The sequence below is a fragment of the Pteropus medius genome, unplaced genomic scaffold (assembly GCF_902729225.1).
Source record: "Pteropus medius unplaced genomic scaffold, Ma_sr-lr_union100, whole genome shotgun sequence".
NCBI lineage: Eukaryota > Metazoa > Chordata > Mammalia > Chiroptera > Pteropodidae > Pteropus > Pteropus medius.
This window is the reverse complement of record NW_024354498.1, coordinates 4,133,371-4,153,685: the sequence shown is the minus strand read 5'-3', so window position 1 is coordinate 4,153,685 and position 20,315 is coordinate 4,133,371. Positions and strand designations below refer to the sequence as shown.

Below are 20,315 nucleotides of genomic sequence, written 5' to 3'. Positions count from 1 at the left end.
GGTAAAAGGGGGGTATCTCTAGAGTGGGGGCTGACTGGCATATGTGAAGGCCTGGGTATATTCCTTAGGGGGAACAAGTAACTGTATAGCTCTAGGCAACCAGACTCTTACCTGTCAAAAGAGAAGTCTGTAGACTATCTCTGGGAAATCTGCCCAGCCTACGCCTATGAACTCAACAGCCCCACCTACACACGTGGAGATTCTCATGCATGAGCAGGTAACCAAGCGACACCCTGCACTGAAGGGAAAGACTCTAATGTAGAAGACGGAAACTAAAACAAACAGGAAAAATTGACTTGGGGGAAATGGAACCCATTTAGGAAGAAGAAAATGTAAAACAAAACCAAAAAGCCCTGCCATTAATATTCTTAGAGTAATAAATTCTATTACATGCATGAAACAAGTACAGACACAATTTAGAGAACAAAGATTGAGAACATGATAGCAAAAGAGAAAAAAAAATTGAGGGGGTGGAATGAAAAGTTGAAGTAATTGCCCTCAGAACAGAGTAAAAAATAAAGAAATGGAAGCGGAAGAGAATTGATAAAGACTTCTCTAGGAGGTCAACACGGGCATCATAGGGTACCAGAAAGAGAGAACGAAGAAAATGTAGGAAAGGAAATGAGTCAAGAAATTGTTCAGAAAAATATAAATTTCCATACTGAAAAGGCCCACTGAGTACTCAATACTGTGGAGGAAAATACTCCCAGATCAAGGCACATCCCTGACATTCCAGCACCTGGGAACAGAGACTATCCTAGAAACTTTCAAAGAGAAAACAGTTCACATTTGAAGGATCAAAAACCAGAATGGGTTTAGATGTCTCAATAGCAACACTGATAGTAATAAGATAATGAAGCAATGCTTTCAAAATTCTGAAGAGAAATTCCCCTAGATTTTCAATCTAGAATTCTATACCAGCCAAACTCTCAAATGGATATAGGATATTTGTAGATATTTTCAGATTCTCAAGGTCTCAACAATTTTACCTACCACGTACTGTCTCTCAGGAAACTACTGGATGTCCCATACCAAAATAGGAGAGTAAGGTGAGAATAGAAAAGTTGAGACACAGAAAACAGGAGAGCTGATGCAGGAGACAATGAAGTCTTAAAGAACTCTCCAGGATGGTAAAGAAAGATCTGAGATAAAACCTGTACCGTGGACATGGAGGGCAACCAGGCCAAGAGTGGAAGTGAACTTCAGAAACTAGCAAGTTAAAGGCCATCCTCACCATGCCCTCTTCCATTATACCATTTTTTAACCCACTGAAACTATTTTAGAATGTGTTCTACCAAAAGAATAAATTGAGGAAGGGGAACATGACGGATTCAGGAAACAGGGAACCCAACTGAAGAGATAAGCAAAAGAGATTCCCAGGATGCCGGATATGCAACAGGCTAGAGCTTAATCAGCAAGACAGAAGACTTTTGGACTCTCAGAAAAGTAGTGGAACCGAGAGATTCCTGGATATGATTGACCTTGTGGAAACTTGTATTGTGAGGCCATTGGAAGGTGTAAAAAGGAAGCAGAGCAGATTAAAAGATAGGGCAACTATTAGCTTTAAAAAAACAAAAAGTAAAAATGATAATATCATCATAGTATATGATAATGCTCATTTGGGAGTAGTATTTGCTTACACACAATAACATAAAGAGTGAATACTGATTTAACTAAACTTTAATACAATTACATGGGCAGGTTAGGGGAAGAGACACAGATAAGTAGTCATTTAAGACAACTAAATCTTCACCCCGTAACAGAAAGTCAACAGATGCATGAAGACAGCAGCATACACAATTACTTTAGAAATACGGACGTATGTAAGTGCCAGAAGAAACAACTAAGAGTTGGAAGTGATTGCCTTTAAGGAGGAGTGGGGGCAATGGGAAGTGGAGGGGTAAGGCAGGAAACATCTGCATTTTGCTGTCTTTTAGGATTCTTTGACTTTTAAATTATGCTCATGCGGTACTTTGATAAAATAAGTTATTTTAACAGGCATAAAAGAGTTAACATACATGGAAATTCCAAACCCTTTGCTTTCGCCATTAAGGAAAGTATATCCCGAGTGGAGTGGATGGCACTGAAAACATGGCTGTCTTCCGAAGTCTTCTTACAAAGAGGGGGCAGATAGCACTTCGAGGATGTGCTTTGCAGGAGGTGATTGATATACTGGTCAAGTTCATCCTGGCTTTCTGTAATTGGACAGGTAGATAAAAGAGCCGATGAAAACAAGCTGTGGAAATATTCTAAAGGCATAATAGTGATTGTGTGTAGCGCACAATACTGAGTAAATTTAGTGGAAGACAACGTTTTGATATAGATATTTGCACTCCCACTCCACCCCTGGAAAATATAAAGATATTTACATAAATATGTGTGTGTTTATAAAGTTACTGTTTGGAAAAACTTCATCTAGGAAATTAAAATACAGGTGAATAGTGTTTATATCACATCATCATAAAAGAAACTGAATATGTAAGACAACCTGAGGGCCGGCAGCCGACATCTTTTCAACTTGCCATGAGTGAGCTAAGCGTTATGGAACCGCCAGCCCCAATCCCAAGTACTATCTACAAGTAAAAAATAGGTCACCTATTCAGTTTGAGAAACGTTATATACATAGGATCTCAACACTCATATCTAACCAATCCTAGATTATTCTACCATTCCTTTAAAAATGCAATCAGTGTGTTTCTGTCTTTAGGATATATTTTGTGAAAAGTACTTATTACTAAAACTCTTTGTCCTTCTAGGTTTAAAAAAGCCTCACTTTTGCAGTTGAGGCTTTTAAACTGCCATTTTATTCACTTTAATGCATTCGAGTTCCCAAAGCCTCTTTTTTGTTATGTTAATTACCAGTCATTTTCTGTGCTTGAGTCTTAGGGCAATTTTATCACAATGCCAAGGTTTCAATAAAATCAATGAACCGCCTGCAAAGGCATTCCTAGCTATATAATATACCTTGATTGTAGGTGTCTTCCAAATATCCTCCCAGCTCTGAGTCACTATCAGGACTGAAGTTCTCTTCGCTGTCATCATCAAACAACTTCTCATCGCAGTCTGGATCAAGGAAGGTCAGATACGTGTAGAAAGATGTGGTGAGAAATTCCGAAAGGCTCCCTAATTTTACTCTGCCAAGGAGACATTATGTTAGAGATATAGATGCATGTGGACAAACTTCCACCGTGAATCACGGAGAGACTTTTCAACAACCAGGTGGTGCTTCTGCCAGTATCAATAAATACATCACTTAGCAGTAGTCAGCCAAGAAATTGAAATGAAAAATTCAATAGCGAGTATTAAGTAGAAGCACACAGCATATTAAAAGCCGAAATGAATCACACTGATTTCTTACTTCCGAACCCAACACAAATAGAAGTCTATTTTACCAAATCAAACCAAGTTTTACAAAACATATTGAGTGAACCACTTTTAACCAGAACCAAGCTTTAGGGGATTTTTGCCCTAAAATGACTGGACCAGAATAAAACCATAAGCGATGACTGACGGGGTACATTCGTGCCATGGTTTATGAGTTCCTACCACACAACGTGGTCACACAGGCACAGGTAAGCACATCTCAGAGCCCAAGTTCTCTCTAGAAGGAATGAGAAGGGCGGGCCACTCCCCCCCACCCCACCCCCATCAGAGTAGACACCTGAAGGAAAGGGTCTCTGGCATATCATCATCAGGCTGGTAAAAGCTCTGCTGAAAACCGGGAGCTGGGTTTGGCAGCGTGGGGTCTGACTGCAGAGGCAGCAGCCTCCCGAGTTCTGCAGGTCCATCCCCGGGTTTGGGGAGTATGTGGGATGTCCACCCTGTAGAAAGAAAGCCTGCTCTGTGTGCTTCTTGAAATGTAAGATTTGGAGGCAGAAACGGCTGAGAGAAATGTTTGAGGAGTAAACTAAAGAGAAGATGCAAATGAATTCACAGGTGCTTGAGCTTCAAGGAGCAAATGGACTATACATCATAAACATGGCCCAAGGGCAAGGAGGGACCGTTTAGGCATCTTTCATAGTATTTATGTCCTGATGCTCCTTCCTAGCCTCCCCTCCCCCAAGGAGCTCACAAAATTCATCTACAAAGTGGGCAGGACATCAACATTGCCGTCCCCACACAGGCCAGCTGGCCAGGGAGGGGCAGGGCTGCAGCCTTCCCTGGGCTGCAGGGGCCTCTGCCACCACCCGGTCTCTGAAACACTTGTCTCCATGTGTGCCTGAATCAGGAGATTGTGGTCTCCCCTGCCATGTACCTCAGAGCACAGCCCAGCCTCTTTGTAATAACTCCCCACCTCCCAATCCCCAGGGCCTTTCTAGTGACATTTTCGCCCTGAGGTTGGGGAACAGGAGGTTAAGGTGGAGCATGGAAGAAAGACAATGGAGAGCCTCCCTTTGATGAAGTTGAAAGAAGTCAGGTCAAAGGTAGAAAGGCAGTAATTTAAAAGAGACTTCTGATAGCAAGCTACCCCAGATGGGTCCCAAAGCATAGACTGGTATTTAGGGTGAGTTTAGCTTTTTAAAGACCCTCAGGCCCAAAGAAAAAGGCAAAATGAGATTCAGTTGTAACTATCAAGAACTTGGTTTAGGAAAGGTAGCCCATGGAGCCTAGGTGTTCCTGTTTCGTCCCCTAGTTCTCTGAATCTTTGTCTGTCATACTCTACTAATGGGAGGCCCTCCTGATTCCTGCAAGCGCTTGGTCAGTTCTGCACGGTGGTTAGAGCCTGGTTTCTGGACTCACACAGAGCTTCTGCACCTATTCGCTCTGTGCTCTGGCTCTCTGTGGCTACAGCTACTTGTCTGTGAAATGGGAAATACGGACCATGTGACCAAGTGAAGACTAAATGGGGCAATCCATATAAAGCAACAAAGAACACTGTAAGTGTGCGATTAACTGCAGACAGTGTCCTTGTGACAACAATTCGATTTCAACTAAAGTTTATTTTGAAAAACAATTATGGGTATATATATGGTATTTTCTCTCGGTTATGATGCCCTACACCAGGTGGAACTTATCCAAACTGGAGGTGAAATGTATAAAAGTGAGCGTCAACTGCAGTTATGGCGCCAGTGCTGGAAATGTAGATGGCAAAGTGCTGGGGATGGTCTGACACTCCTGAAAGAGGCCAGAAGGAGCTCGGAGGGAGGGTCATTTCAAGTCAATGGCAAAACCCACGGCAAGCTCTGTGAGCAGAGGTGCCAACCCAAGCACCTAGAAATAAAGCGACTCAACCCTGAGGACATCAGGCTACATGAAATAAGTCAGTCACAAAAAGAACAATACTGGATGAATCCACTTAGATGAAATACCTAGAGACAGAAAGGAGAAGGGTGGTTGCCAGGAGCTGAGGGCAGGGGAAATGGAGAGTTGTTTAATGGGTACAGAGTTTCAGTTTTGCAAGATGAGAAGAGATCTGGAGATTAGTTACACAACAAAGTGAATGTACTTAACACTACTGAACTGTACACTTTAAGATGCTGAAGATGGTAAATTTTACGTTACATGCAATTTATCACAATTTGAAGATTTTTTTTTTTTAATTTTGGTGCGGGAGGATGTGAGAGGAAGGGCTGAATTCAAGGCCCAAACACTTTTAGCAAATGGCATTCCATCCAGGACCAAATGGAAGCCTTCCCGAGCCTGGGAACGGCCACGCCTCACTACAGGCTGGCTGCACAGTGAGGTTGTCCTTGGGGCTCTCTTGGCATATTCTAGGGGATTCAGAGAGATCACAGCATAGCTGCTACAGGGAAAACCTCTGTCTTGGGACAGTCAGAAGGTACAAAAATGGAAGGGGTTTTCCTGGGTGGTGAGCCCCCTATCGCTCAAGGTGCTCGACCGTAATACCTGGGAGTGTCTGCCATACTGTGAGCCTACAAACTGGAATGGGTATCATTCCACTGAGAATGAGAGGACAGTGGTCTAGGCAGGCCCATTCAGGTCCTCTGCTCTGAGGGCCACTAAGGAATTTGTAAAGTTCTATGAATTATTCTTAAGGCAATAGCACATTCATGTCAATTCAAGGAGCGTTTATTGAGCACCCGCTAGATCCTAGGCACTGGATGTTTTCTTCCATGCCTTTTACCAGAAACAGACACAGCATTCCACACATGCCATCTAAGAATGCCAGTTCAGAGGAATTGATATGTTTACGTCTCTATGCCCCAGGTCCTGGTGCCCATGAAATCTTCACTAACACCCACCAAATGCTGCTCTAGAGATGATTCCAGTTTCACTAGGTGACCGGATTAGATAAGTTTTAACTTCCTTTTTATTCTAAACTGCCATGCTGCTATGTTCAGCAAGTGATATGAAAGAGTGGGAGAAGGTCAGCAAAAGACTTTAAGAAAGACCGTTACTTTCATTTTTAAAAACATCATAAATTACCTAGCTCCTCCAAAATATCCATCCTCTAGTTTTCTAATTGTAGAAAGCACTGCAGAATGAATGTCTGAGCCATCATTTACTAAGGGGGAAAAAAGATGAATTAGTTTACTTAAACTGGGAATACTTTTGGGGGGAGAGCATGCACTGAAATGTTTTCATCACCACGATCTAATTAAAACACGTATGTCATAGTAGATTTTTGAGCTAAGAAACCGTACTACTGAGAACCACTTTCAGTGTTTAGCTCTGTCCATGGGAGCCATTTTAAACATTTTGAAAAGGGGCCAAATCTCAACAGTGGGACATAAATCAGTCAGATCAAGTTTATGGAGTTACTGAGCATGGTGTTGGTGATGGGGAAGGTGAGCGTGGGTCTGCCCGTCATCCTCCAGCAGGTGCACAGGTAGGCCAGTTCGATTCTCAGCATCTCCACGATCATCTCGTTGTCCAGGGCTAGGTAGAAGTGATGCTGGTCGGTGAACTGCAAGTTAGAATGGGCCAAGTAAAAGGCCGTCCTTCACTTTCCTCGACACAACCCCAGCTGTCTTTTGGGGCAGCACTAATCCTTACGTTACTTTTCTGGAGAAGAGGCTCGATCCTGGCTCTAATCCGCCCATTATAGGGCTCTCCTCGCAATCAGACAAATCGACCTGTCGCCTGCCCAGGAAGGGAAAGGGGCATGGCTAGATCTATTTACAGCTCCTCAGATGAGGATTTAAGCAACTGGCCTAATACTGCTGTCTCCGAAAGGAAATCAATAACTCCTTAATTCGTACTCCTCCAGGGCTGCTGGGCTCAGAGATGCTTTCCAAGTGAGGGCACTGAGAGCAGCTGAGATGTGGAGACTGTGTTCACCTGATTGATGGCCTGGTTAATGTGAACTAAAGACACTGTCGCCTGATGTCAATAAAAATCAAATTGTTCTCCTGGCCTCTAGACTAGTCCATGCTCAGTCCATGCTCTGGTCTGAAATTTGTTATGAAAGGAAGTAACTCACAAGCTTTAAGTGAATAGTGTAGGGTGGGGTGAAAAAGAGCACCTTGGGGCTATTGACTCATAACTGACTGTGTGCCCAGGCAGTGGGTGGGCTGTGTCCCACATTGACCAAGTGACCCCACAGTTGGTCTTCCTAGCTGCCCAAATGGATGAAAAACGTTTGCTTTGGGATCCACAGGACTAGTTTCCTTTGGAAATAAAAACTCTGAAGAAAAGTTCTATAATCGATATATGCAAGATCCTGTCAAGGGGACTAGGGCCTGAAAATCAGATTGGCTGTGTGTTACATAGAGGGTCTGATGACAACCTAAGCAAAGGTGAGAGACTATTGTGATTAGGGGCACAAGGACTGGGAGTCAAGTAATATGTCACTAGAAAATTTGTAAAGCGGTGTGAATTTCACTACTACTCATGACTGGAAGTCACGACACACTCGATTTGAGTCAAGCCATTTACTGAGCACCTACTATGAGTAAAGAATTGTACTAGGTATCAGGTATCATTTGAACATATGCATGCATTCTGCCACATTCAAAGTAGCTCACCAGACAGAAAAGACAGCTTAATGAAAGGACGCTTATTAGTTTGCTACTGGCTTGCTCTTCTCACCTGGGGTGTGAAAGTAAAGATTTGGTTCCTAATCACATATAGTTTAGATGTTCCAAGGACGCCGATGTGCCGATATGGTCGCCCACTCAATTTCATATTCTTATTCCGTCCTATTTGAAAATAAAAGAGAAACGAGTTCGAGCAAATATAGTAACATCTAATCCAAGTGACTTTGGGTAAGACTGAACTTATTTTTATGTTAAATAACTCACTGTTTTTTAAATATCATTATCCTTCTTTATAGGGACAAGGATGAATTAAAAACAAATCCCACCCCCTTCTTTTCATGCGTGTATACGAACAGCATCTGGTTCACCATCTATATGGAATAAAACTATTAAAAGAACTTTATTAATGTTTACTTTTAATTTATTTAGTATTTATTTAGCCATAACACTAAACAAAGTCGGATTTTAGAAAAAGTAAAGAGAACCCCGTCCCATTTTAATGGACAAATGAGCATTTTCCAAGACTATAGATAAAAATTAGAAACATTAGCAAGACACAAACGACTGTTCCAATTGTGAATTTTCAAAGGTGGCTGCTTATTTTACAACAGATCTGGTAAATCGCACGGCCAAGCTACGGTGGGCAACAGACACGTACTGAACTGGCACGAGGAGAACATGCTTGCGTGCCCATTCCTCTTCACATCGAAATGGTAAGACCATCTGTTTTACTGCTTTGCCCAATTCTTTAGAATTTACACACACCACAGTCTCCCCCAGACCCAAAACCTAGACCCAAGATGCCCCCTTGCCAAAAAGACCCCGTGATTTCCCCAAACCTACCAAGCTTAGCATATATGTGACTGAGGATCCGGCCTGGTTGGACTCGGATTGGGTGAATGTCAGCAATACTCTGGACATCCATCCCATGCTTCTTCAACAACTCTTTAATGTGGTTGTTTTCTGCCAGAACAGTAACTGCAAACAAGAAGAATATAGAATCTGCATTAGATTGTGGCCTTTGTCTCTTCACGAGTTTGCAGCATTTACCGATCTCTTCATTGGCCTATGATACACACATTAGCATGCTCTCCATGCAATGGGTGGCTTTTAAAACAGCGCCTGTACTGCTTGCTGCTCTTCCTGGTTCTCTCTGGCCCTGCCTCCCCTCAACACCCATGATACATACTTATCGAGAACCCACAATGTACAAGACAGTCTGATAAAAGACTTCTAGAAATGGTCTTCAAGAGGTCCCAGGCCGAATTATCCCATTTCAAATGAAGTCTTGCCTCCCTCTGGGTCTACATTTATTCTACATCTGTTTTGTATTCTTTTCACATGGGACCAGGAGTGGAAACAGCTCCACATAGAGGACCCAGAGGAAGCCTGTGTCCCTGCTCCCAAAGCACAGGAAAGAGGAGCATATGCCAGCAGGGGAGCTCTGACAGAGGGGGAGGATTTTCCTCCGGAGAGAAGGGACAGTGGGCCTGTTAGTGGGCTGCTGGTTGTAGTGGGGCAGCCTGGCCTGCCTGGAAACACAGCACAGGGCCCTGCTGGTGGAGAAAAGCCACCCCAAAGCCAGGCCTTGTACCCCCAGTGGGCTGGCTTGGGCCCTATCTCCAGTAGGTGAGGCTGGGCATCTGGTTCTACAGCAGGCAGGGAGCTCAGAGTGTCTGGGACATGGGGGTGTGTGTGGGGAGGACTAAGACCCCTAGACCACTGAAATCAGTATTGCTGGCTTTTAAGAGAAGAGACAGTGCTTTGACAAAGAAAAGGAGTCTGGGAGGGGACTGGAGAAGGGGAGTTTCAGCCATAGAGAGTGGCTGGTGCTGTATCCACCTGCAGCAGAGCCCGCTGGGAACTGGAGGGGCTTAGGGCTGTGCTCGGGCTGGAGGAAGAAGACTCAATTACTGCTAAGGTAGCCCCCGCTGAGCCCCACCATTGTACCCACAGGCTGGTGGTACCTGAACAATACACATAAATGCCATTGAAACCTGAATGTCACCTCCTTATATTTACATAGCATGTGATGCTTTTTCAAAGTATTTTAATATCTATGATCTCATCTGAGCTTTACAACAGGCCCTCAGGGGAAGACTTGCATGCTTAACTGGCCAGCTGTACCTGAACAGGGATTGGAAGCTGATGCCCCCAGGCCCCCAGCAAATGGGAACATCAGCCATGCAGGACTGGGTGGGTGGCTTCTCTTAACACCTGTCTTTTCTATGTGGTGACAGAAAGAAATCTAAGTATGGAAGTGAACACACAGTGTAAATATATATATGTCTTATTGTTAAAGTGTAGAGCTGAAACTTATTGGATTTCATTAACCAATGTCATCATAAAAAAATTAATTAATTTAAAAAAATCTGTCTTTTCTAAAACTTCTAATACCATACAGAGATCCACATACATCAGAGCCACACAGTGGTCACGCTCTGTCTTTTATAAGCATGGTTTCACTGAGACCTGTGAGTCTCATGATCTGATACAGCCATATGTGGAGAAGTTTCTGAAACTGTACTTCCCCTTCCTCTAGGCCAGGCCCTCTAATGCTTTCTACTCTGTTCTATTTTAGTATAGTCACGTGCTGCTTACCAACCGGGATACATTCTGAGAAATGCATCATTAGGCGACTTTATCATCATGCAAACATAGAGTGTGCTTACACAAGCCTAGGTTGCATAGCCTACTGCTGTAATTGTACGTGCTATATTTTTAATATGAGTGGCAGTGCAGTAGGTTTGTTTACACCAGCATCTCCACAGACACGTGAGTAATGCATTGCGCTATGACATTATAACAGTTATGCCATCACTAGGCGATAGGAATTTTTCAGCTCTATTATAATCTTACGGGACCACTGTTGTATGTGGTCCATTGCTGACTGAAATGTTAGGCGGTGCATGACTGCATATTTAAAAAAAAATGCTGCTCAGGACTCATCAACATATCCCGGCCTGCATTTAGAAAAGCTGCCTTGTGCAGCATGGGCTCTGGTTAAGTGAAGACACTGTGGAGTCAGGCTAGATCAGTCCGCCTGAACATCGGAACTGGGTTTGCACCTTTGGCTTCCAGCTGTGGAAGCCAAAGGTGCAAAAGTTAACCGCTAAGCCTCATGTGTGAGATGAAGATGATAATCATAATCATCACAATTTCTGCCTGATCAGAATGTTGTGACATTTGGGTATATCTCGCGGAGGGCCTGGCTCACGGTATCGACCAAGTGGTGTCCTACAGGCCTCTCGCTGCATCACAGACAGGTGCAGCGAAATGAGTCTGTGGCCACAAAGAAGGTTGTCTTTCACTGGTTTAATAATCGTTTTTAATGCATTGAGTGCATGTGTGTCAATCAATGTAGAAGCTACAAGAATGGCATGGGCCTTGTCCTTAAGAAATGTACAGTGTCATTTAGAGGAAATAAGGTATCAACATGATGTGCTCTGGTATTGGCTGGTATGTAAGCTGCTCTATGTGGCACGTGAGCTCCTCAGGAGTCCTTCCCAGGAGGAAAGTAGGGAGAGGAAATGGCGAGCTGGGTGCATACCAGGCTGCGCCCCATGCTGAGAGCTTCTGCCATGGCAACGTCAGTTCGTCTCAGGCTCCCCTGTGAGGAGGCATCAGTCATGACAACCCGGAGGCACAGAGAGGCAAAGTCACAGGGCTAGGTAGAGCCAGTGCCTCAGCAGCCCAAGCTGGCCTTTCGCCTCTCCGGAAGAGGTGTTGGCTGGAGAGGAGGGGAGGCAGGTGGAGGCAGGTGAAAACATGAGCCTGCAGCTCTGGAAGGCAGTCAGACCTCAGAGGGAAGAATGAATAAACCCTCCCTAGGGTTCTGCATTTTCACCAGGCTCTTGTTCTACTTCTTGAAAAATGGCAGTTATGAAAAACGATGCTCAATGAATCGCTTGTGCGCTGACTGCAATCTAGGCTTAGATTCAAAAAAATAATTCCTTTGTCGAAAATAATTTTGCAATTAGGAAGACTATTGTTGCCTTTGGGAGCTACTGAATTATAGAAGGTATTTCACAGAATTGATATACACTAAAGCATACATCCATATATACTTTTTAAAAATTAAATAGGAAACTAGAGAACAATTTACATTAAAAATAACATGGGTTGTACAAAGTTAAATACGAATAGTAAACATGCTCACAAACCTTGTACTACGACATCAGGTTTGACGGAGGTGGAAAATCTTCTATTTAAGGGATCAATTTCACCAGTGGCAAGAAATCCCTAAGAAAAGAGGAGCATTACTGCTATGAAATGCTAATTAACTAAAATTTCACCTTAAACCTGTTTGAAAATGACATATCCGGGGGCTCGGCTCGAAATATTCAGTATTTGACCCCTCTAGATGTTTCAAGTCAATCGCTTATTTCCTCCGAAACACAGTATACAATTAGACGACCCCTGATAAATGTATTGTGTCTTCAGCACCTGGCTCTGCAGGGCTAGTGAAATATGCCACCTTGTGTGAGTGAAAAGAACAACGGTAACTAACGGCTTCTAGAGCCCTCACTCCATGCTCGGTATGTGCACTGTCACATGCAGGCCTCCTAGCAGGCGGGCACCACCGTTATCACCATTTCATAGGTGGGAAAACCAAGGTAATGTGCTTAAGGTGAGTGGCAGAGTGGGGACTTGGTCCAGGGCTGACTGACCTGAAACACAAAGCTCCCCTCCCTGCTTGAATATAGATCTCCTCACACTTTCTACAAGTGGTCAGAGCCCTAAGAGAGGGGACCGAGGTGCTCTGGAAGATCTGAGGCGGAAATGGACCTAATGCTGGGCCCGGAAGAAGGCCTTCTCATTGAAGAGGAAGAAACAGCAGCAGTTATTCTTTCCCATGTCACTGATACCGAAATCAGAGCTGGAAGGTATCGTAGAGATGATCAAATCCAACCTCTTTACTTCACAGACAAAGAAACTGAGGCCCGGAGAGGTTAAGAGAACTGCCCGCGGAGACAGAGCTAGTCAGAGGCAGGGCTAGCTTTCCAAAAGAGATACATGCGTTTTCCCTGCTAATATGACAGAAGTATAAGACTCCCCACCCCCAAGGGCATGACCATTAAATTGGGGAGATGATCATACTCACGAAACAACTCCTTCACCTCATCACCTATAGCTCCTAAGGGCCACTTGTGCCCCGCACACCCCATGCAGCTGACTTTAAAGCCGCGGAGATGCCAAAGACAATCACAGCCGCACTGGGCAGAGAGCCCCTGTGCTTTTCCAGTGTCCCATCTGTGAAGCCCCCTAGCACCCTACCTCTGCCAACAGCGAGCTGAGGATGTACAAGGACTGACCCCACAGATGGGGCAACTTCCCCAGAGGAACTCTGTCCACCGTGTGAGGATTCTTATACTCTTCATCTACCTGGCAAAAAGAAAAAACCCAAAGTCAGACTGTCAGGATAAAAAGGCTCACGTCACTGTATAGTGGAGAGTATACTGAGGATTTACAAAATGCTACTCATTCGCTCCTCCAGACCAATTCTGTGAGAGAGCTGGGAAAGGGAGGCCTATGAGGCTAAACCCTTGTGCAAGGGGCTGCACAGGAAGCAGCAGAGGTGGAATTCAAATCTAGGCCTAGTTCCAGGCCAGTGCTCTGCCCACAAGCACACTGATGGCAAAAGGCAGAGATGGACATTGGAAGCCTGGCTTGCCTTCTTTGAGCACAGCTCTGGACAACAAGAAGTTCCATAACTCATGCTTACATCCAGCTGTATTATGGGTGCAATCATTTAAACATCAGCTTATGGCCATGGCAGTGGATCCCTGGATGCTAAGTCAGCTTTCTTCCATCTTGCTATCCCCAGGGGTTCATAAACTCTGTGTGCTTATGCAAAGAAACTGCCAGAAGGTGGCACTATTTATTGAGGAAAAGCAATTGTACTATTAGATTATGAATTTTCCGTCAAGGATGCAAAAAGCTGAATCTGCTGGGGCCTTGTGCAGTTCTCTTTCCGATGGACTGAGCTGGCTATGTATTGCAAAAGTTAGTTTGCAACTTCCTCTGTTGTAAACTCCACGCTGACCTTTGGGGTTTTAGTTATGATGTTTTTGGGGGTATTGTTAGTGACCACTTTTCTCCTCCAGAAGACAGCCCATCAAAGGAAATAGGAAACACATCCTTCTTCGAAGGGGAAAATCACGCCATGACGGGAGTCATTCTCTGCTTGTGGCTTAATCAGTGACGTTATTAATATATTTAGAAAATTTTTTTAAATTCGCTTAGTAGTAAACATTAAGAAAGCCTAAGCTCGTAAACTAAAGAGAATTAAACATCGCCAGTAATCAAATAATCAAATAGAATAGTGTGGGAGGAGATTCTCCAAAATGTCAGCGTGGTTATCTTTGTGTAGTAAGATTAAAGATAAATACTACTTCTTTCTACAAAATCCTGGATGTTTTACAGTATGCAGGATTACTGTTACAATCAGACTGTATGTTAAAGCTATTTGAAATGTAAGTAGTGTTCAGAAAGACTGCAAAGATCTAAGATGAGAAATAATCAATGCAAAGAACACAAGGCAGACAAGAAGTCCAGATCAAAAGACAGCCTGGCTCTGCCCTCCTGCCACCCACGGGCTGACTCCTGCCTCCCTGTGGTGGCATCCCTCTGCCTCTCTCTACCCTCGTCCTTTTGATCTGCCTGCAGTTTCTCTAGTGCACCAAGCCTTTGCTGCCATCACTCTTGTGTCTGTCCTCTGTCCCCCGGACTGGCTCCTCTGACCTCCATTCGCCTGCAAGCTCGAAGAGGAAGAGCTGGCATTGTAACCCGTTTGTGCCCCAGGACCTAGCCTGGTGCCTGGCCCAGAGCAACTGCTTGATGCACATTTGCTGGGCACATTGCATTAGTCTCAAGCTGTCCAATGGAGGCCCGTGTGGATGGTGGCACCTTGTACATGGTGGCACCTTGTACAAGCATGTCTGGCTGAGGAAGTGAGTAAGGCTGAACTCCAGGCTGGATGCTACCTTGGCCTGCGGCTACAGCCATTCTAAGGATGAGGCCCTTTTCCTATTATGCACAAAGGTGCCATATGGGTCTGGGTAGCCCTGTCTGCAGTGGTTTCTACATGTCACTGATGTGACGAGTGAACCTTCTCAGCTGTCTTCTGGAAGCATCCAACATAAACTGTGGTCTACATAAAATAGTGTTCAAAATTGGTGCCTAGCTTACGTGTAAATCCATTGGATAAAGGAGGATGTTGCCACGACAAGTAGAAACCCAAAGGTCAGTGTGGAGTTTAGAAAAGAAAAAGTTGCAGAGTAACTTTTTATAACGTGTAGCCAGCACTGTTCATCAGAAAGAAAAGTATCACGCAGCATTTAGTAGTCAGGAAAATGTGCTTTTCAGTAGAACACAGATGGATGCTTATTCTCTACCATAAAATAGGTAAAATATCCCTGAAGTCATTTATTTTCCCTTGCTCTGCTTCCAGGTTCCAAATGATCTCCCATTACTAATTTTGTTTTGCCAAATGCCTCAGTACTGGAAAAGAGGCAACCTGAAAAAGTAGTTGCTAAAAAATAACTATCCAGCCCCCACTGTCAGCCCTTTACCACCAACACGTACACTTCACACATAGTAAAATAAATACATTTGCAGGAAATCTAGGTCTCTGACACTTAGAGAGCAAAGAGCTCCTGTAGACAACATGGTCTGGTCTGTAGTGAGGGACTCTCCATCACTTGAAGATGTATCATCCATTAGGAGGCAGTGGAGGGTTGTGGGGGAGGCGCTGAATCTGGGGTGTGGTCCCAGGCGGAATCCAGTGCTATCTGAGCCCTGACAGGTTCAAGAACCACTTTAGGTGGAGGCACGCAATTTCAGAGGCCCTACCAGTCCCCTGACCATGTGCCTGTGGGCCCGATTCAACCACGGAACTCTTAAACCAAAGCTGTGGCATGACAGCTTCTGCTGGGTTACCGTCTCCTGCAGGCCCTGTCAATTGTGGAGAAGATGCTGTTCTCTGAAGTCTCTTCCTCCACAAATGCAACAAGAAGCTCTGAAGCAATAGGAACATCTGAAGGACAAATTGTCTTGAATCAAGAATTCTTTTCTTCTAAACATGAGACATGTATAAGGAAGTGTTCTCACCAAGATGTATAGGTCCATCCATAGTCGCCCAATTTAGTAACTGGATAGGATGAAACTATCTTTGGGGCATCTTTCTGGAACTGGCCAGTTTCTCTCTCCTGATACAGAATGGCTTCTAAGTGATTACTCAAGCTCTAGGCGTGGGAATGGCTTGACTCAAAGGAAGAGACTCTCAACTATTTCCACACATCTCTCACCCTTCCCCAGGGAGATTCTGCCTGGTTTCTTCTGTGGAAGTGTGTGAGAACCTAGTACCCAACAGCGTTTCGTGCTTTGGGGCTCATTTGGCCTTGGGCTCAGGTGATAAACAGGTATCCTTTGACGGTCCCTGGGGCACCTCTGGTCAAGCATGGCTCTTAAGCCATAACTCCTGTGAAAGACAGGAGCACTACCGAAGGCTTTACAATCCACTTCTCTTGGAGAAAAAGTATTAGGTCTGGAAGGGAGATGAAAAATACCAAAAGGCCAAGCACCAACTTGCTTTGCTCCTGATAAGCAGTGCCTGCTTACCTTGTTAGGTGGGATGGCATAGAGTTCTGGCAGCAGGTGGATTCCGTTCTTGCCCCTGATCAATATTCCCTCCAGGGCCTCTCGGTATTCTTGGACCTGAAAAATAGTCCCATCCCCCATGGTATGAAAGAGGGGTCCTTAATGCTGTCCTGGCAGTGCAACATAGAAAAACAGCTCTCTTGGCAACAGATTAGAAGTAGGACACAGGGCCAAGAAATACACAAATACCTTCAGCTCAAGGAGTGTAAGAGGAACTGGGACTCTTACTGCCGGCGAATGTAAAAAGAAGCTAAATGCAACTGATTTCTTCTGTGTTGTCTATAACTCATGATTTAAACATGTCACTCTTCTCACATATTTCAATTTTGTCTCACCAGCTAGACTAAAAGCTTCTTGGAGTGGAGGCCAGATCTTAAGCAGCATATCCTATTTCCACCTAACAGTAGTTTTCCACTTAAAAGGCCCAAGAAATTTATTTATTGCTTAAGAAATATTTGCTGAACGAATCTGATGTGAGAGAAAGCAAGTATATGTACTATGATACATGTACCCCGATTCTTAGTATGCACTACTCAATATAATAAAAGCTGTTGATGTAAACATTTCCATTAAATTGAAAAGGTAGTGATAAAAACCTATGTATTAAAAGGAAAAAGAAGAAAGGGAAAAAACCTGTAATCAGCTACACAGCTATTTAACACATTCTGTGTTTGGAGATCCCAGTCAAATGTCTTTCAGATCTCATTTTCTTCTCTTTTGAAATTCATGGTGAGCGAAGCATGACCAGGGGTGTGTCATTTTTTAAAATGTCATTGGGCAGCAAGAAGAAGAAATAGCATAAGTGTAAGGGTAGTAAATTCTGTGAGACCTAGAGAATAAGGTACTAATAAGCATGGTCTTTTTTGTCTCCTTAGCTTTTTTGTTGTGTCTGATTATTGTCAAGCTTGTTCAAAATTTAAATTCCAACTCCATCCTTTTGAGATTTTTCAGTTCTGGTATAAAAAGACAGAGAATATAAGGCCCAAGATAATCACTAAAGAATCAACAATGTCAAAATCTATGGGACACAGCTAAAAGTAGTCCTAAGAGGGAAATTCATAGCAATACAGGCCTACCTCAAGAAATAAGAAAAAGCTCAAATAAACAATCTAACCTTACACTTAAAAAAACTAGAAAAAGAACAACAAACAAAGGCCAAAGTGAGTAGAAGGAAGGAAATAATGAAGATCAGAGCAGAAATAAACGAAAAAGAGTCTACAAAAACAATACGAATGATTAATGAAACCAAGAGTTGGTTCTTCAAAGGGATAAACAAAATTGATAAACCCTTAACCAGACTCATCAATGAAGAAAGAAAGAGAACTCAAATAAATAAAATCAGAAATGAAAGAGGAGAAATAACTATGGACTCCACAGAAATACAAAGGATCATGAGAAAATACTGTGAGCAATTATACGCCAACAAATTGGACAATTTGGATGAAATGGATACATTCCTAGAAACATACAATCTCCCAAGACTGAGTCAAGAAGAAACAGAAAATTTGAACTGAGTGATTACCACTAACGAAACGGAATCAGTAATCAAAAAACTCCTTCCCCCACAAAAAAAGTCCTGGACCAGATGGTTTCATAGGCGAATTTTATCAAACATTCAAAGAAGAATCAACACTTATTCCTCTCAAACTATTCCAAAAAATTCAAGAAAAGGGAAGGCTTCCTAATTCCTTTTATGAGGCCACCAGCACCTTGATCCCAAAACCAGACAAAGACATTTCAAAAAAAGGAAACTATAGGCCAATCTCTCTTATGAACATTGATGCAAAAATCCTCAACAAAATATTAGCAAACTGAATTCAGCATTACATTACAAATATTAGACACCATGATCAAGTTGGATTTATGCCTGGGATGCAAGGTTGGTACAATATCTGCAAATTAATTAATGTGATACACCACATTAACAAATCGAAAGATAAAAATCATATGATTATATCCATACGTGCAGAAAAAAATGCTCAACAAAATCCAGCATCTATTTATGATAGAAACTCTCAGCAAAGTCAGAATAGAGGGAACATACCTCAACATGTTAAAGGCCATATATGACAAACCTACAGCTAACATCACTCTCAATGAGGAGAGGCTAAAAGCGTTTTCCTTAAGATCAGGAACAAGACAAGGATGTCAACTTTTACCACTTCTGTTCAACATTGTACTGGAAGTCTTAGCCACAGCAATGAGACAAGAAAGAGAAATAAAAGGTATCCAAATTGGAAAGAAAGAAGTAAATTTCTCATTATTTGCAGATGATGTGATACTATATAGAGAGAACCCTAAAGATTCTAACAAAAACTGTTAGAACTGATCAATGAATTCAGTAAAGTAGCAGGATTACAAAATTAATATTCAAAAGTCAGTAGCATTTTTATACACCAATAATGAACTTTCAGAAAGAGAAATTAAGAAAACAATCCCATTTACTATTGTATCAAAAACAATAAAATACCTAGGAATAAAATTAACCAAGGAGGTAAAAGATCTGTTCTTGGAAAATTATGTCATTGAAAAAAGAAACTGAAGAAGATACAAATAAATGGAAGCATATACCGTGCTCATGGGTAGGAAGAATTAACATCATTAAAATGGCCATACTATCCAAAGCAATCTATAGATTCAATGCAATCCCTATGAAAATACTAATGGTATTTTTTGGAGAGCTAGAACAAATAATCCTAAAATTTATATGGCACCAGAAAAGACCCTGAATAGCCACAGCAATCTTGAGAAGGAAGAACAAAGTTGAGGTATCACACTACCTGATATGAAACTATCCTACAAGGCTACAGTAATCAAAACAGCATAGTATTGGCATAAAAACAAATACACTGATCAGTGGAACAGAATAGAGAGCCCAGAAATGAATTCACACCTATACACTCACTTAATATATGATGAAGGAGGTAAGAATATACAATGGGGTAAAGACAGTCTCTTCAATAAATGGTGTTAGGAAAATTGGACAGACACTGCAAAAAAATTAAAGTGGACCACCTTCTTACATCATATACAAGAATAGACTCAAAATGGATTAAAGACTTAAATGTAAGTCCCCAAACCATGAAATTTGTAGAAGAAAACATAGGTAGTAAAGTCTCTAATATTGCTACTAGTAATTTCTTTTCGGATATATCTCCTCAGGCAAAGGAAACAAAAGAAAAAATAAACAAATGGGAATACACCAAACTAAAAGGTTTTTGCAGAGCAAGGAAACCATCAACAAAACAAAAAGACAACCTACTGAATGGGAGAAGATATTCACTTATGATACATCTGATAAGGGATTAATATCCAAAATATATAAAGAACTCATATAACTCAACAACAGAAAAACAAACAATCCAATTAAAAATGGGCAGAAGACCTGAATAGATATTTCTCCAAAGAGGAAATGTAGATGGCCAATAGACATATGAAAAGATGCTCAAGGTCACTAATCATAGAAATGCAAATTAAAACCACAATGAGATATCATTTCACACCTGTCAGAATGGCTATCATCAATAAATCAAAGGACGACAAGTATTGGCAAGGATGTGGCAAAAAGGGAGCCCTGTTGGTGGGATTGCAAATTGGTATAGCTGCTATGGAAAACAGTCCAGAGGTTCCTAAAAAAATTAAAAAATGGATCTACTTTTTGACACAGCAATTGCATTTCTGGGTATTTATCCAAAGAAAACCAAAACAATAATT

At 42.5% G+C, this 20,315-nt stretch overlaps 1 protein-coding gene across 5 annotated transcripts in view; it reads right to left on the bottom strand.

Annotated features, from left to right (window-relative positions):
* PHKA2 (phosphorylase kinase regulatory subunit alpha 2) overlaps positions 1-20,315 on the bottom strand; it is a 74,008-nt gene that overhangs the window by 17,317 nt on the left and 36,376 nt on the right. For all 5 annotated transcript variants that reach the window (XM_039852312.1, XM_039852315.1, XM_039852311.1 and 2 more), the window contains 9 exons: positions 16,563-16,658; positions 13,218-13,325; positions 12,104-12,182; positions 8,784-8,918; positions 7,993-8,102; positions 6,724-6,868; positions 6,388-6,466; positions 2,965-3,134; positions 2,019-2,195 (listed from right to left, as the gene is read on the bottom strand). In XM_039852312.1, the coding sequence (XP_039708246.1) occupies positions 2,019-2,195; positions 2,965-3,134; positions 6,388-6,466; positions 6,724-6,868; positions 7,993-8,102; positions 8,784-8,918; positions 12,104-12,182; positions 13,218-13,325; positions 16,563-16,658 (1,099 nt within the window). The remainder of the gene's footprint in view (positions 1-2,018; positions 2,196-2,964; positions 3,135-6,387; positions 6,467-6,723; positions 6,869-7,992; positions 8,103-8,783; positions 8,919-12,103; positions 12,183-13,217; positions 13,326-16,562; positions 16,659-20,315) is intronic.